Source organism: Heptranchias perlo, chromosome 3, assembly GCF_035084215.1.
Source record: "Heptranchias perlo isolate sHepPer1 chromosome 3, sHepPer1.hap1, whole genome shotgun sequence".
NCBI classification, from domain to species: domain Eukaryota; kingdom Metazoa; phylum Chordata; class Chondrichthyes; order Hexanchiformes; family Hexanchidae; genus Heptranchias; species Heptranchias perlo.
In genome coordinates this window covers 87,426,163-87,445,278 of record NC_090327.1, presented here as the reverse complement: position 1 = coordinate 87,445,278, position 19,116 = coordinate 87,426,163, and the positions used below count along the sequence as shown (strand labels likewise).

Here is a 19,116-nt window from a genome sequence, read left to right as displayed (position 1 = left end):
ATGAGGTCTGAAGCGGAGCGGTCCTGGCGGAACCCAACTGAGCATCGGTGAGCGGGTTATTGGTGAGTAAGTGCCGCTTGACAGCACTGTCGATGACACCTTCCATCACTTTGCTGATGATTGAGAGTAGACTGATGGGGCGGTAATTGACCGGATTGGAGTTGTCCTGCTTTTTGTGGACAGAACAGACCTGGACAATTTTCCACATTGTCAGGTAGCTGCCAGTGTTGTAGCTGTACTGGAAGAGTTTGGCTAGAGGCGTGGCTAGTTCTGGAGCACCACTGATTTTACACAAAGTAGTCACTCCTTCAACTGTCACGTCACAATACCATCAAGGACCTTCCACAATGGTTAACACAATTATCCATAACAATGTGTACAGCACGTTAAATGTAAATTTAGAAATACATCTTCATTATACAAACCTGGTTTCTTACGATCCTGGTTTCTTACTACGAAAACATGATGCTTTACATAAAATTTATTTCCATGGCCTATTGCACTTATTGTAATACTTGGCAATGTTAGAGGTGCTTTTAAAATGATCAATTAGTAAGAGTTTTCAATAAATTTCAAGTATGTTTCAAAAGAATAAACTGGAGTTATACAAATAGTCATACAAGATTGAAATTGCCACAAGATACAGGCCAATGGAGCTGGTTTTCAATCATAAGAAATATCACAGGATGTGATAAATACCACAGAAGAAACTAAATCGATTTAATGGAACAATGTGCAAAATTTCTTCCACCTTTAATGGAAGGCTTACAGAAAGCCTGCAGATTGTCCACAACAAACAATGATAAATTTTCTTCTAAATCATTCCCCCTTAACAGTCGCACCATCAACCACAAAACTGCTGGGTCCAGGTGCAGGATCTGATCTGACAATTGAGAGAGAAGGTTTCTTCAGTAGGATAACAAAATTGGGCAAGCACAAGTGGATTAGGATGTTTGGGAACCATGGTTTATGAAGTCAATAGTGGGCTACCATAGTCACCTTCACTCTAACTGTTCTGATTTGCTGCAGAATCCAGCAAAGACCAGGGAAAGTGAATAAAAAAATATATAGGCCAGCCCCAGAGGGAAAATCTACAACAAATACCCCTTGGGTCTGGGGATGGGCCTGAAATGATGTGTTGCTATAGGGCCTTTGCACCCTGACCAAAGCGACTAAAGAGCTGTTGCTGGACTTCTGGTCTAGGCCTGCTGATGGGACAAATAGATGTACAATAGGGAGCCCAACTCCTCTCTGCTATTTCTGGATTTGGCTGAAGTTTCTGTTGCTACCATCTGAAATCCTCCAACATCTCCACTTGCATCTGTAACAATTGCTGCTTCAGTTCCAACGAAAACATTGCAAAACATAGCCAAGCAAAGTATGCATCTCAGCCACAGACCATCATCCCTGTCCAGTGCATACACTCAATCAGCAGAAAGGACTGCCTTAGGAATGGATCAGAAACCATTTTACCTATTGCCCAGAGCTTTGACACCCATTGACCAGCAAACCCAGCCCAGTGGATTTGGTTACAGGCTATCTGATTCTGTGAACTCTGTTGACATTTGCCTAGCCATCAGAAGTTTAGGATTTATATCCTAGCAGTAGACTTTCCACATCAAGATAACCGAAACATAACAGTTGAATTGGCAACCAGAGTAATGTACAGCAGGTCGGCAGAGGCACAATGTGTTAATTGCATCCATATGATTTAGATCAATTAGTGTTAATTGTATTCAGTTGGTGCACATCAATTGGGGACTCTCTTGTATCCATTTATAAGAAAGATTATCTAGGGTGTGAGATGTGTTGATCTTTGTGAATAAAGGCTTGGAAGCAACTGAAGACCAGGCTCTAGTATTCTATCCTTCACCATCTGGCTATCCACTTTGTAACACAATGGACCTGGTAGATCTTGTTCACCTTGGCTAATACTTAAGGTTTTCACATCTCAGCCCAGAATCTCTTCCAAAGTTATGGAGCTTGAGCAGGAGAAGCCCTGGGGAAATTCACCCCAACTGTCAGTTCCAGCCCGATTCCTATCCAATTTGCAAAGAAAGAACCTGAATTGATCATTTATCTGCCGCCTCCACAAGCTCGTGAAAAATGTGGATTTTTTAAAAAAGTGATTGATTTGATTCACAATAGGTGCCTTTACCCTTTCTCTTTTAACTTTCTGTTGGATGCTGACCTCTGTTGCGCTATTTGAGGCAGAGACTCTTTTTTTTTTAAATAGAGTGCAAACTCAAGAGACTAGTTCACTTCATTTACGTTGCAAAAACACGGAATCTTAACACAACTGCAGATTCACAGACCTACATTTTTATGGATTAATGATGCAATCGATTCCCTGAGCATTGGTTCTTTTACACTAAGGAATGCAGCTGACCAAGGCAGAACCTTGAATCTGCCAACATGGCACTACTAAACTAAAAAAAGTGTCTTTAGTGACAGAATTGGAAATAAAACATTGTCTTTGCAACAAAGTACAATATTTAATTAAAAATGACAGAAATTAGAGGGTTCCCAATAGTTCAGTTGCTAAGAACATTGCCTAATGTGGAACTGAGCTATATAGACTCGGAAGAGCATAGGTGATGTTAATGGATATCAGACAGGACAGGGGTACACATAGGACCATGACAAATAGCCTCAGTGCTTCTGGAATATAGAGGAGGGCGGCGGGGGGGGGGGGGGGGGGGGAAGAAACAAAAAGAAAATCAGCCAGAGTTTCCACCTAATTGTTATCTAGTGACTCCTGATGAAATGTGCTTACATGATTATACTGTGTGAGGGCAAATCCACAGTTGGCTATGATATTCCCTCAGGGTCAACAGTCTGCTGCCAGTGATTGTCTAAGCTCAAACAAAGAACAAGATCTTTCTTGAGGTACCATAGAGCAACCAGGCCCTTAGAACTTTATCCCAGCAAGAATCTAAATGATCAGGAAAGGAGGAAGTAATAAAAAAGAAATTCCTGAGTTTCTTGGAAGTAAAGAGAGAGTTAATGATATCCACTACGGGTCCTTGGTGAAGAACTACCCAAATGCTTACTGTTATTAATGCATCAACTGGGATAGGAAAAACAGGGCAAGTTCCATCAAATGGCCATGAAAAGGAATACAGAATGATGCAAGAAAACCACTAATGATTTGGATATACAGACAAAACCTCTCATACAGGCTTTATGCCATTGGATTTTACATGTAATTTTAAGGTGATAAATTATGCTAATCCAGCTGAAGTGATCACATGTACCTTGCACTTCGTTGTCATGGCATTCTTTCAGTTTGGTCCAAATATCCTTAAATACATCTATGGCAGCTTCAGCTATGCTCCCAGTGCCTGGACTCCCACAGCTTGCACTGGAGCTATTCATGGTACTATCTGTATGTAGATCTTCAAAGCTACATAATGTAGTTAAAAAATCCTCTTAATCAATGTTCACCTGCAAAACAGATTAGGTAAAACTGGACTTAGAATATAAAAGACAGACAAAATATTTTCCCACTCCACCACCCGATTTCCTCTCTTCTCCAGAAGGTAAGCAGATGAGGAAGATCCTTCAGCCCATTTAATCTAAAGCTTTCTGGGGAAAAAAAGCCCTATATAATCTTCCTATTACAATATCTAGCTTTTTCCTTTAATAAGTCTAATACCCTGGCTTCAGACACTCTTCCTGGCAACCCATTCATGCGGTTGATCACCATCCACGTAAACAAATACTCCTGGTGGTGTCCTTCCTGGATTAATGTTGGTAGCCTTCCAGTACCTTTTCCAGCTGGCTATTTCTCCAGCTGTGATCCTAGCAGGTTATCCAGCAGGGGTGCAATACAACTGAGCTCAATACTGTCGCTTCTAAGCTACATTAATGATGTCAAAACTAAATGTAAGCTTGTCAAATTTGCTTATGACACTATAATAGGGAAAGCTGTAGAAACATAGCATGCGCAATAGGATTTAGATAAGCCATATGATCAGGCAGCAAATGGCAAATGCAATTTGACAATGTAAAATATTGCACACTGGTCAAAGAAAATGTACATCCTAAGTATACAATAAATGGAACTGAATTGGTAGAGGGAGACCTAGGAAGGAACTTGGTAGTTAAACTTAGTTGTAGTGGAGTGGTTGTGGATGAGCCACCAGAGATCAAGCGTTCAAATTCCAGCACGGCAAGCTGTGAAATTGATCATTTGTGGGCTATCACCAGAAAATGATCATGAGAGTTGACTGATTATCATAAAAATCAAACTGATTCACTACTGTGCTTCAAGCATGGAAACCTACCATCCTTACCCACTCTGGCCTACATGCAACTCAAAACTCAACCACCTGTTGTGGATTAAACGTTCTCTGAAGTGGCCTAGCAAGCCACTCAGTATGTAAAAGGGCACCGTCATATGAGGGTAGCTAGGGATGGGCAATAAATGCAGTCATGCAGTGTCGCCCACATCTGAGTACAATTTTTTTTAAAGTAGACTCTACTTTCAATGCCTTGACCAGGACTGCCCAAGCTTTGAGTCTTTGAGCACAACATAGTATGGAGCCTTGCATGCCTAATATAAAGATTAAACCACATTTAAATTAACATTTCCATTAAGTTACATATATTTCAAGCTGCGAATCTTGGTGTTGAGATTTATAATTTACATAGGAACAGGAGTAAGCCATTCAGTTAGATCATGGCTGATCTGTACCTCAACTCCATTTACCCGCCTTTTCTCCATATCCCTTGATATCCTTATCTAATAAAAATCTATCGATATCAGTCTTGAAAATTTTAATTGACTCAGCACCCAAAGCTTTATGAGGGACAGTGTTCTAGATTTTCACTACCCTTTGTGAGAAAAAATGTTTCTTGATTTCACTCCTAACCAGCCTGGCTCTAATTTTAAGATTATACCCCCTTGTTCTGGATTCCCCACCAGAGGAGATAGTTTCTCTGTATCTGCCCTATTGAATCCCTTTAACATTTTAAACAACTTGATTAGATCACCCTGCAATTTTCTAAACTCGAGGGAAGACAAACCAAGTTTATGTAACCTGTCCTCATGATTAAGCCTTTAATCCACTTAATTTATCCATCAATGAAGAAGAGCACTAAGAACAGCCTTTCTAGACCCACAAAATTCAAGCAAGACAAACTAGTAAGAAATATAAACACAAATGGAACTAAGTTATCATGGACCATAATTTAGACACCCCTGGTCTAGACAGACAATGCAGTGAAATAATTAAAGTAAACAGAATGCTGAAATATATAGCCAGAACAGTAGAGCACAGGTTGCCACCGTCACTTTCTGTCCCTGGGTCAGAAACCCCCACCTCACTCAAGACCCCGTCTAATAGTGACGTTCCCCCTTCTCTAGCGTGCCAATAATTACATGGATGCCTCCATCATTCATCTCCACACTACCCCGCCCCCCCTCCCCTCCAAATACGGCAGATCAATGCAGATTTGAACTGCTCTGAAAGCAGGTTATCCACATCTCACCTTTCATGAGTTGACATTGGGGAATCTAAAGCAGAGGAGAAAATAACTAGCAAAATAAGGTGAAAAGAAAATGGAGATTTCCCTGTTACTGCACTTGGGCATATTGGATCATCTAGCTGCAGTGCAAAGAGAAAAATTGGGTGGGAAGATCCATGTGCCTGTAACGGGGCCCGTCCAATGTTCTGATCATTTCAATCGAGCAGCTTCCATTACTGGTGTAAATATAAATGCATTAAAACTGATCTGAAAGCCCACATGATGTCAGAGGCAATAATAAACTAATGATTCTGTATTCAGAGCCCAATGAGCTAAAGAAACTATTTGAATATCAGTCACAAAAGACAGAGCTCCTGGGTGGTACCGTCTCTGTTAAATATTTGCGGCAAAATCGTAAGTGGGAGTATAAATACTTACAATTTCACTATAAAAGAGGATATCTTTCTCCTCCAGCAGTGGACTGGTATCGTGCCTGTAACATGCAAAAGGTCACAGGGCACTTTACAAAGATGGGGAACTACACATGGAGAAATTATGAAGGAGAGTTAGCTGAAATAACCCAAGACTCTTGTTGATGTTTTGAGAAGGCTTTGGAAAGTGGGGCAAGACGGAAGGCTTTAGGAATGGAATTCCGGAGTGCAGGGATATGATGGTTGAAAGCTCTGCCACCAATGGAGGAGTAGAGGAATGCAGCGTAGACTGGTCAAAAGAGCGGAGGATGTAAGCTGGAATGTAAGGCCAGGGAAGGCTGCACAGGTAGAGTGGAGCAAAATCTTGGGAGGGATTATAAACAAGGACAACAACTTGCATTTATATAGTGCCTTTAACATAGTAAAAGGTCCCAAGGCAGTTCACAAGGGCAAGAACTCTGAAGTCACTTCATTGTGGAAAATGGAGAGCAGGATGATATGTAAGCAGGAATTGGTGCAGGATAGGATACAAACCGCAGAATTTTAGGTGAACTGGAGTTTGAAATTCTAGCAAGGAGAGTGTTGGGGGTGACAAAGGGCTGAGAGTGGGTTTTGCCACTGGTGGGAATGATATAGGGGAGAAAGCAGTAAATATTACAGAGACAGTAGTAATCAGTCTTTGTGATGGACTGAATAAGTTGTTTTACACTGAGCCCAGCTTAGGGTCAGAGATATCATTGAGGTATAGCCTGACAATGCACCCTGAAAGGGAGAAATTCTCTGGTGAGGCCACCTGCTGACCACACACCATCGATATAAAACTACCTTAAGATGGTTCTTACAAACCAAGTTCATAGTTGCAAGTAAATTAGATTGATTTCTTTCAGAAAATAATAATTTGGGATACAGTACGAGTAATTTGAGACATGACATATGGCAAGCGTAGCATGCTTGGGAGGATTAAGCAACTTTGGACCTACTGGTTCCCAAAGTTCTCCACCACTGGGGGTTTCCTCACCTCATACCTGGGGCTTTTGTAGACTAATCGGTAGAGATTGATTGCCACGATTAGTCAACAAATCCATTATCGTTATTCATGCGACTACCAGAATGGTGGAAGGCAAACTAGATGGACCTTCGTCTTTTTTCCAGCAATCCCCATGTTCCTATGCACATGGAAAGTACTTCTTTCAATTCCATACTCACAGCCAACCAAAGCTACTGCTGGCTTGGCACTGACTGCAGTCATTAGAACCATCTGCTTGGTACTAATAGAGTTGCTGTACTACAATGCTGTCCAAGTAATTTACAACATGAGGGACTAAAGTTATTGAATGAAACAGAATTGGAGTTCAGTGACCAGGATGAAAGGCATAATTTACTTTAAAGCCTGAGATTTCCAGTATTGTCAGGCATGACAAAACCTGCCCTCATTCCTTTCTATTCAGCTTCTCACGTACTACTGGACTATGACTGGTTAATCAATTACCAAATGAAAGCCAGAAGTGTTCTTGTTTTCTGAGTTTTAGCATAACGTACCATATAATACACAAGAAAATGATTAGATCCTCATTTACAAAAAGTTATTTTTCAGACCAATAGATTCATACTTTAAAAGATAAGTCTAACAAAATAAACAGACATCAATTAGAGATTACCAGTTTTCTTTCAAAAGAAAATCTGTACTACACAATAAAGTAGCAAGTTACCTATCTTCAAAATTTACACAGAAGGTATCTTCTCATTCTACCTCATTGAGAATATCTAAATTTCATACCACAAACTTAAAACAATACATTTAAAATTCCAACTTAACTGTAAAAACAATGAATATTCAGTGCTCCTTACCTTTAAACTTAAAGTGTGAGAAAAGCTTTTATTAGCGAACATTTAATCTTGGTATTCCCTGGAGCTACAATCCTCACGTGTATTACAGGAGGCAGTACACCTGGACCACACTTGCTCACCGAGAAAGCTGCTGCTCAGCTCAAGCTGTCTGATTCTGCTAGGGCATATGTGTAAATGCACAATGGATAACCCAATATGCTTTTCACAACTGGTTGAGCAGGTCTGTACTCTCTGGGACTGGGAATCATACCAGAATTTGTTGGCATAACAGGCCAGTCAAACTGGTTTTCCACTCAACTAGAAACTAGTTCAACCAGTCCGCATCAAAAGAAAATTCAACCTATAGAGGTGATTCAGGAATAAGCCTGAAATGCAAAAAACAGGCCACACTGCTGTCAACTCCCAATACATGATGTGGAGATGCCGGTGATGGACTGGGGTTGACAATTGTAAACAATTTTACAACACCAAGTTATAGTCCAGCAATTTTATTTTAAATTCACAAGCTTTCGGAGGCTTCCTCCTTCCTCAGGTGAACGTTGTTGGAAATGAAATCCTCGAAATGAAATCGCATTTATAAATCACAGAACAATGCTTGGTGATTACAGACAGTTTTTTCAACTGCCCGTTGCCAAGGCAGTGTGCAGACAGACAGGTGTTACCTGCAAGGTCTCCGAATATACAAATCACCAAAAAAAAACAAAAAGAGATAGAGAGGTAGAAACATAGAAAAGACAGCAACTGACCCGTTATATTAAAAACAGATAACATTTGTTCGCTGGTGGGGTAACGTGTAGCGTGACATGAACCCAAGATCCCGGTTGAGGCCGTCCTCATAGGTGCGGAACTTGGCTATCAATTTCTGCTCGACGATTTTGCGTTGTCGTGTGTCTCGAAGGCCGCCTTGGAGTACGCTTACCCGAAGGTCGGTGGCTGAATGTCCTTGACTGCTGAAGTGTTCCGACTGGGAGGGAACCCTCCTGTTTGGTGATTGTTGCGCGGTGTCCGTTCATCCGTTGTCGCAGCGCTACACGTTACCCCACCAGCGAACAAATATTATCTGTTTTTAATATAACGGGTCAGTTGCTGTCTTTTCTATGTTTCTACCTCTCTATCTCTTTTTTTTTGGTGATTTGTATATTCGGAGACCTTGCAGGTAACACCTGTCTGTCTGCACACATATTGCCTTGGCATCAGGCAGTTGAAAAAACTGTCTGTAATCACCAAGCATTGTTCTGTGATTTATAAATGCGATTTCATTGAGGATTTCATTTCCAACAACGTTCACCTGAGGAAGGAGGAAGCCTCCGAAAGCTTGTGAATTTAAAATGAAATTGCTGGGCTATAACTTGGTGTTGTAAAATTGTTTACAACTCCCAATACAGGCTAGGCACGGTTAGGGCTCCATGTTTTCAAGTTAAATGGATAAACATAACCCTTGTTCAATAAAATTTGGAATCGATTTAACACTTACAAACTAAAATGTTGCATTTGATTCAGATGTACCAGAAACTTTTGATTTTGATTCATGAAGGATGAGTCGAACAAGTCAGGTACTCAAATCAAAAATAACATTCAAAACTCCCATCCCTGAGTGTCCACTCGATGGTTGTTCTTGCTTTAATGCTTACGGCCCTAAGCTATACAGTATGAGGCTGGCCGAGTTTTTAGTAGTTACTCGATTTTGCTTCAATTATTAATTTTTCCAATGTCACAAAATGAAAGCATTGATAAAACACCAAATTCAGTGGAAATGAAAAGTAGCTTCCAAAAAAGAATGAAGACCTCCCCCAATAGATAAACACTAAAAACTAGAAATCATAGATAGACCTAGGTGGACGGAGGTGGAAAGCAACTTGGGGACACGCTAAGCTGTGTCCCTGCCTCTCCATTGCTTTCCAAGGCCAGCAGCGACCTGAAAAACTGCACCCACTCATATGTGGGCAGGTGCACACTAACAAAATATAAATGAAGGAAACGGCCTTTTTAGTGTTTTCCGCCAATTGTACTGCAATATTGCCAGCTATAGGGGCTGCATATTGGGCCCCAGTGTCCATTCAGAATTCAGCTGATGGGGCACCGGGGCGGAGAGAAGTGGCCTGTACAAATACTCAAGAATGCAGCCTTGCACAGACCCCATCAGATGAAAGAGAGATTCTCCTTAATTTTTGTTTACATTCTCGTTAGGCAGGATAATAGCCACCTGTTGACCTGGCCATTATTTATCCCTCAACCAACACCACTAAAACAGATTGTTTAGTCATTTATTTAATTGCTGTTTGTGGGACCTCGGCGTGCATAAACTGGCTGCCACATTTCCACACATTACAACAGTGTACATTACACTTCAAAAGTGCTTCATTGGCTGTGAAGCTGTTTGGAAGCTCCCGAGTTGGTGAACCATACTATGTAAATGCAAGTTCTTTCTTTCTTTTTACCGCAACAGGAGCCAGGGAATTTGCCTCCAGTCTGATATGATGTGGAGATGCCGGTGATGGACTGGGGTTGACAATTGTAAACAATTTTACAACACCAAGTTATAGTCCAACAATTTTATTTGAAATTCACAAGCTTTCGGAGGCTTCCTCCTTCCTCAGGTGAATGTTGTGGAAATGAAATCCTCGAACCCTTCGCATTTATAAAATCACAGAACAATACCTGGTGATTACAGATAGTCTTTCTAACTGCCCGTTGCCAAGGCAATCACAGTGTGCAGACAGAGAAGTGTTACCTACAAGGCCACCGAATATACAGACACCCAAAAAAAAAGGCAGAAACATAGAAACATCCGGAAGGAAGAGAAAGACAGCAAATGACCCGTTATATTAAAAACAGATAACATTTGTTCGCTGGTGGGGTTACGTGTAGCGTGACATGAACCCAAGATCCCGGTTGAGGGCGTCCTCATGGGTGCGGAACTTGGCCATCAACTTCTGCTCGACGATTTTGCGTTGTCGTGTGTCTCGAAGGCCGCCTTGGAGTATGCTTACCCGAAGGTCGGTGGCTGAATGTCCTTGACTGCTGAAGTGTCCCCAGACTGGGAGGGAACCCTCCTGTTTGGCGATTGTTGCGCGGTGTCCGTTCATCCGTTGTCGCAGCGTCTGCATGGTCTCGCCAATGTACCATGCACTGGGGCATCCTTTCCTGCAACGTATGAGGTAAACAACGTTGGCCGAGTCACAGGAGTATGAACCATGCACCTGGTGGGTGGTGTCCTCTCGTGTGATGGTGGTATCTGTGTCGACGATCTGGCATGTCTTGCAGAGGTTACCGTGGCAGGGTTGTGTGGTGTCGTGGACGCTGTTCTCCTGAAAGCTGGGTAATTTGCTGTGAACGATGGTCTGTTTGAGGTTGGGTGGCTGTTTAAAGATGAGTAGTGGAGGTGTGGGGATGGCCATAGCGAGGTGCTCGTCGTCATTGATGACATGTTGAAGGCTGCGGAGAACATGGCGTAGTTTCTCCGCTCTGGGGAAGTACTGGACGACGAAGGGTACTCTGTTGGTTGCGTCCCGTGTTAGTCTTCTGAGGAGGTCTATGCGATTTTTAGCTGTGGCCCGTCGGAACTGTCGATCGATGAGTCTGATAAGCAGTGGCACACTTATATCGCCTGATAAGCTTTCTCTGGGACTATGGCTTTGTAGCTTATGCTACCCCAATTTCTGCAAGAATGGTTTGGATTACATTTTGTTGTCCCAGCATTCAGCTACTGACTCCATTTTGAGGACAACATTTAAGGCAATTCTAAGGGCATTTCTCCTACACAAGGCAGCAAGGAAGCTCCTGGAAACAACAAAGTTGGTACAACTGGGCCACTACCATTTTCCTGGGGGCTCTGCTGGTCTCCCACCAGAGTTACGGCAAGTGACCGGCGGAACCCTCAAGGAATTTCAGCCCCTATAATTTTAACAGCTTCATTGATAGAAGCAGATTAACACTGAATCAACAAATACTGGCATTTAATACATTACGAATCAAAAAGGAAAAAATATATAAATCACTGGTTCGGCCTCAGCTGGAGTATTGTGTCCAACTCTGGGCACCACACTTTAGGAAGGATGAAGGGCTTCAGTTACATGGAGAGATTAGTTACATAGAGAAGCTGGGATCGTTCTTTTTAGAGCAGAGAAGGTTAAGGGGCGATTTAAATTATGAAGGGTTTTGATAGAGTAAATAAGGAGAAAATGTTTCCACAGGCAGGGGGCATCGGTAACCAGAGGACACAGATTTAAGGTAATTGGCAAAAGAACCAGAAGGGAGATGAGGAGAATTTTTTTTACGCAGTGAATTGTTATGATCTGGAATGCACTGCCTGAAAGGGTGGTGGAAGCAGATTCAATAATAACTTTCAAAAGGGAATTGGATATCTACTTGAAATTGAAAGATTTGCAGGGCTATGGGGAAAGCGTAGGGGAGTGGAACTAATTGAATAGTTCTTTCAAAGAGCTGGCGCAGGCACCAAGGGCCAAATGACCTCCTTCTGTGCCGTATAATTCTATGATATAATGATCATTGTGCAAAATTAAAAGATTCAAACTATCTTTTCCAGCATCAATTATACATTGTCCCTTGCTTCGCCGGGTCAGAGGAATCACATTTTTGAGCTCACTGGTCTTATAATCTCATTTTTTAAAATAAGCAACCCCTCTGAAAATTTGAGCTGAGGGGGTTTTTTGTTTTTCTTTTGCAAAAATTAAACATTCTCTGCTGATGTCAGTATTTAGCACAGGAGCCACTTACTGCTTCAAAAAGACTTTCTGAATCTCGAAATTTAAAAAAAAACACAACTGAAGCATTGTAAGACGATGCAAGCACAGGCTTGCTTGTGCAGCAGACAGCAGTTACGTGCAAGTTTAAATATTCCCGTACAAGAATTCAAAACAGAAATTCACAGCATAACCCATCCCTCGCTGGTATCATGCAAAAATGTTAATGGAGCAAAGGGTTTGTTTAAACATGTCCATTTTTTGGTTTTTTGTCATTAGTATAGTACTTTGACACTTTTTGTAAAAGGTCTCTATTTATTGAAACCCATTCCCATATGTATAGGATGCTAGCAACTTATTGCAAAATCAACCGTCTTGGCTTTACAGCACAAAAGCAGCCCTTTGTTGCAAAATTGGGTATTATGGGATAAACCCAAGATGTTCACTAATATTTCTTTAATTCTTGATGAACCTAACAATTTGGAAACTATTCAAACTACTGCTGTATTCCAGAGAGACTTTTCATAACAGCAACTGTGAAATTGGAATGACTATAGCACGGATCTCACTAACAGCACTACTGCTGATTTGATCTCACTTTTTTGTCGCTGTTTTTCCTGGGATTCAAGACCGAATATTAAATTAAATAAATGAAGCTGAAATTCTTTGGGGGGTTCTGCTGGTCTCCCATCATAACTGGCAGGAGACCAGAAAAAACCGACAGGAAAATGGCAGAGACCAGTTGCGTCAGGTCTCGCCGTTTCCTGACTATATTGTAAGGAGTGGAACCACCTTCCCCCCTTACAAGGAAAATGCCAGCCAGGGGACTCCCTAAGCAGGAGTTCCAATTCCTGAGGTTGGATGGGGACCCAGCATAAATGTGATCCTTTCATGACAATGCAATTCAGTGCAAACACAAATGTATAGTGTACTGAACACAAAATGTTGCATACTACACACTGGAAGAATGACCTTTTCTCCAGCAGTATCTCTGAACTAACAGAGAGGGAGTCACACATTCAGTGGGGGAAGTACATTCATACACACAGTCAATCGTAAACAAAGGTAATAACACTTTTTTCACTAAAATGGAGTACATCTTTACAGCTGCAAAATACAGATACAAAGATCACCACTGTGGAAGTTGTGGACAAAAATAGGGATATTATTAAGGTTGGTCATGGATTTCTTTTTAAATGCAGAAACTAGTTAACTATACTGCTCACAGGAAATGAAATCTTTAGAAACAAAAGGAAGTGGCTAAGCAAAATTAAACATGTAGGGATGGAACAAGTTAAATTGTTCATGCAACTGCATCTGGTGGAAACGAACAGGAGTGTAAAAAACAATAGATGTGGTATGTAAGGTTAAATAACACATTGGTTGTAATGGAGATCGGTGCAGCTGTCTTTGGTGTTTGACAAATAATTTCCATAGTTAGAATTAAAGTTAATACTTAAAACAGATGCTCAAAAAGCTAAAAAAAACCCAGCAAAACCACCAGATCTTGACCTGTACCTGGTAATAAGAGGGTGATAAGTAATAGAGAAAGCCTAATTACTTCAAGCCAGACCCATCCCTTGCATGCTTAAAAGCTATAGATAAAATTACAGGAACTGGACCTGCTGGAATCTTTACAACAGTGTCACATTTCTATCTTCTATTTTTTTTTCTTGTGGCCAATGGAAAGTGGGTTGAAAGTACCCAAACTAATTTTTCTTCCAATGTGCTTCCACATGAGCAAGATTCACCAGTTTTGAATAAGTCCAAACATGTCTTAGAGGTGAACATACAGGCAAAAAAAATTACTGCTATCCATATTAAAGAACAAATGCCTAACATGTTCATATGACAATTCTCAGTCTACTATTTTAACACACATTAAGCTATTTGTTTCAAATCGGTCTTGCTTCCACTAAAACGGTGGTCAGAGGATTGTCCTACAAGCAGATTAAGTGTTCATTTACAAATATCATCAACAGTTATTTCTAGGCTACAGTGTTCTAACTCAATGTGCTACACAGTGCCTCCTTCAAATTTTTCCAAGAATAAAGGAAAATGATTTCAAGCATTCTGCATTTCCTAAAATTCTCAGAAGGAAAGGATGTCCATCTTACATCCTCTCCAGTTACTCATCCATTACCTGCCAATCTCCCTTTGCCCAGCCCTCTTTTATATGAAAATACTGAATGGTTGAGTTGAGTTGAAGAGTTCTCCAAATATAAATTGCAAATGAAGATTTCACATCACAGAACCTACCCCATACAATTGGAACAAAACGCTATTATAAATGGCTAATATTTTTTACATCAATAAAATATTGCTATGGTATTGTTGCATACTACATTGTTGAGTTTTCCATTGTGAATGTACTTCTGTTTAACTGAAAAGAATTTAAATGTTATTTCTCATTGCTTTTCTCCATACACCTACCTTATCCAAGAGGACAGGCTGAAGGTATACAACAGCACAGGTTCTAATCAATCCTCTCTGCAGGAAAGTGGTCAGTCTCTACTCTCCACATCACAGCAGGAAAGTAGTCAGTCTCTACTCTCATATCTTTCAAAAAAATTGCACCTGTGAACAGTAACTCAATGTGGGGAATCACAGGTGCAAATCCACATTTTATCACTGACAAAGCATGTTGAAGATCCAACAGGAAATGCTGTCAGTCCCACATAAGTATTTTTATTTTCACTCATAAAAATCATCATTGAAGATGAAAAGAAGTGATTTATAAATACTGTGTGGTTTGCAAATTCTCCAAGAACAACAGAAATATGAGAATGACTTAAAGTAGTAGCTTCATTGAGGGGTTTCCACAACATCATAAACCACCAGAACAAAGTTTTCTGTGGTTTATAATTGCTATCTAAAGCTCGAGATGAGATTGTACTTGTGTAATTACTCACACATACCCACTGCTTTTGTTTAACCATAAATATTAATTGATCTCTCATGGCATTGTTCATTAAGAAACCAGACCTGAATTTTCTCCGTAAAATTGGCATGAAAATTAACAAGACAGGATGTAGTACAGTGACTGACATGACATGCTTTTTTTTAAAAAAAAAATGAAGGTAATACCCATATAAAAAGATACTGACATCTTGGTAAATCTGTAGATCATTGTACAAGGTCTATAAATGGAGGTATGCAATAGTGCTTTTGGAGTGCAACAATATTATCACAGATCACAGTTGCACTAAAAAATTCTTTACTCCAAAGAAGTTAAGGGATAAATAGTAAAAAATACATATTAAATCTATGGCCGCAGTAGATGCTTTGGTTTCCAAATTTCCTCCATTTAGCAATTGAGGTCACTACAGATGGTGCAAAAGTATTTCTTCTCTGCGAAACTAGTTCCGATTTCACATAAAATGGCAATCTTGCATCAAATTGGAAGGTGAGCATTTTTTTGTTACCACTCTTTTTCTCACTTCATTTTGTACATGGCAAAGGAAAAACCCAGGGAGGGGTTATAAGATGAAATCTCCGGAACCTGATGAAATGTATCCCAGGACGTTATGGGAGGTTAGGGAGGAAATTGCGGGTCCCCTAGCAGAGATATTTGAATCATCGACAGCTACAGGCGAGGTGCCTGAAGATTGAAGGGTAGCAAATGTTGTGCCTTTGTTTAAGAAGGGTGGCAGGGAAAAGCCTGGGAACTACAGACGGTGAGCCTGACATCTGTAGTGGGTAAGTTGTTAGAGGGTATTCTGAGAGACAGGATCTACAGGCATTTGGAGAGGCAGGGACTGATTAGGAACAGTCAGCATGGTTTTGTGAGAGGAAAATCATGTCTCACAAATTTGATTGAGTTTTTTGAAGGGGTAACCAAGAAGATAGATGAGGGCTGTGCAGTAGATGTGGTCTACATGGACTTCAGCAAAGCCTTTGACAAGGTACCGCATGGTAGGTTGTTACATAAGGTTAAATCTCACGGGATCCAAGGTGAGGTAGCCAATTGGATACAAAATTGGATTGACGACAGAAGACAGAGGGTTGTGTTTCAAACTGGAGGCCTGTGACCAGCGGTGTGCCTCAGGGATTGGTGCTGGGTCCGCTGTTATTTGTTATTTATATTAATGATTTGGATGAGAATTTAGTTAACTGGCAGTTTATTTCAAAACTATTCCTTCGAAGAAATATTTTGCTGGAAAATTTGCTAGAAAAACAGCATTGGAATGTTTTTTTTAAAAAAAAAATATAAGTAACGGGTTCTGACACTATCACCTATGATGGTGCCGTACTCGTCAATAAATCACATCAGCACCACCAAGCTACTGAAATTGTCACAAATCAGTAAATGGTAAGGATTATGTTACTTCACACCATTCAATCTACTGCAGCTGTTCCACTCACTGCATAAGGAGTGCAGAGGAAATACGATCACCTAAGCCTAGGGAGGGGTGGGACTTTGGAAGCCCCAATAAGCTTATTATACAATGTGAATGAGATCAGTGACCATTATATGGAAAAGGGGACTTTACAGTTATCACATTAGTTTGTAGCTGTAGGTTTGTTCACAAGCTAGCTAATTTTTTTTTTCAAGCCAGGAGAGAAAACACAATTTGTACTTTGATTATATAATCCCCTTTCCCATCGGCCAAATCAATCTGAGTATAACTAAAAGGCAAAGGTCTATTTATCTACAGGATGATACAAACAAAAAGATTACTGGATAATTATCACTGTGTGTGCCACAGAGATGCAAACGTAACTCTTTCAATGGCCTGGGGGTGAAGGCACTGCCCATGTAGTATTACACCATACAGACCAGAAGGTCACAGGTGCAATTCCCAAGCTGCGCTGAGTTAGCTAATCTCAGGTGAAGCAGCGGAAGGGGGCGCTATAACTGACCTCAACTTTTGTTTCATATTTCAAAATATACTTTATTTTCATGGAATTGTGGTTATCTCTAAATTTTAAGGTGATACAATTCAAAACGGATCATACACAATACAATTTAAAACACAGTACATATCTTATAACACATGCTGTACAATACAAGGCGAGATGATCTTACACAATGGCCTTTCCCCATAAAGCCTTTACGTAGGCTGCACTTTGCTTCAGTGCGACCCGTAGCACGTATTCCTGGACCCTGAAGCGTGCCAGTCGGCAACACTCGGTCGTGGACAGCTCCTTCAGCTAGAACACAACAGGTTTCGGATGGACTAAAGGGCCTCCTTCACCGAGTTGATTGTCTTCTAGCAGCAGCTGATATCTGTCTCGGTGTGCACCCTGGGGAACAGCCCGTAGAGCATAGCATCCTGTGTTACCAAACTGTTGGATAACTGACCTCAACAGCCTTGGATTAGGGAGGGAGAAAAAAAAATGAACTAGGAGGAAAAAAAAGTGAACCAAGCTTCCCACTTCTGATCACTATTCAGTGAGCTCAGTTGAAGCGTGCATGTGGGGAAATCAGACAAAAACACTTAGGACACTGATGCACACGGAATGGAATGCACTTTTCTAATTGTTTCCACGCTCTTGAGCCACAACCCACGTCCGCCCACTCTCTGTGCTGCATCAGTTCCAGCCTGTTTATTCTGTTTTCAGTGCTCTTTTGACAGCCCCAACATGCAACCTCCTTCTCTATCCTGCAGCAGCCAACTTAGCCCACTTCCTCTTACACTCAGTGCTCCATCGGTGACCCTTGGCCACTCCTTGCAATTTATGAACAACCCTGGTCCACTCCCTGTCGGACCAGCATCAGTGGCCCTGGCCTACACCCTCCCATTCTCTGAGCTTCTTCAGTAGCTTCAGCTCACTCTCGCTAGCTGGCAATGCTGCAAGACATTTAGTACAGCTGGCAAATACAATTGCTTTGCACAACTAAGATCCAGTTTCTACATCAATCCTCCCAGAGGTTCAAAGCCCTCCCGCCCAGTAATCTCACTTCCTAACATTAACCCTATGTTCAATATCCTGGGACCGCCACCCCCTCCCAGTAATCCTACATCCAACAACCCTCTTCCCAATGGGGGGTTCATAGACCCAAGAACCCCCTTCCTGGTGCTCCCAGACCTGATCACCCTAACCCTAGTACTCCCATATCATAACATCCTCCACCCACCCAATACTGGCATACCCTAGGACCTCTCCCCCTCAGTCTTTCCCAATCCGGAACCACCCTTCTACTGCTTTAGAACCCCCGTCTTCCAGAGCTCCCAAAACCTAGCACGCTCATCGTGTTCCTAGATGCCAAGACCCCTCCCAGTGATCCCAAATGCCATCACCCCCTCATCTGCCCCCCTTCTCATCACTGCCAGATGCTCAGATCCCCACCCAAAAATTCTGCACCTCTAGATCACCTGCTGCTTCCTGATCCCAGGATCCTATTCCCCATAGTTCCATAGCCCAATTACAATGTTACCAGACCTCATCATTGCTCCCAAATCCCATTATTCCCCCCCTCCTATGGCTCCCAGAACCCCAAGACATCAGTCCCAGCATTCCCAGGCATTGTCATCTGAGAGCAGGAGTGTTTTTGGCCTATGGGAGTATAGGGTGAGTGAGCTGAGGGTCTGGGAGCAACGGGAGAGATATATTGGGGATATACTGCCATCCTTACAATACTCCCATATCCCGTGACCCCTTACCCAATGTTTGCGTACCCCAGGATTCCCGCCCCCAGTGCTCCTCGACTCCAGGAT

General features: G+C 41.5%; 1 protein-coding gene across 4 annotated transcripts in view; it reads right to left on the bottom strand.

Annotated features, from left to right (window-relative positions):
* Positions 1 to 19,116, bottom strand: part of rbbp8 (retinoblastoma binding protein 8) — a 148,063-nt gene that overhangs the window by 76,585 nt on the left and 52,362 nt on the right. For 3 of the 4 annotated variants that reach the window (XM_067980740.1, XM_067980737.1, XM_067980739.1), the window contains one exon: positions 3,258 to 3,447. In XM_067980740.1, coding sequence (XP_067836841.1) covers positions 3,258 to 3,378 — 121 coding nt within the window. In that variant the 5' untranslated portion in view covers positions 3,379 to 3,447. Of the gene's footprint in view, positions 1 to 3,257; positions 3,448 to 7,751; positions 7,847 to 19,116 lie in introns of those variants that run through there. The other variant, XM_067980738.1, reaches the window with a different exon arrangement.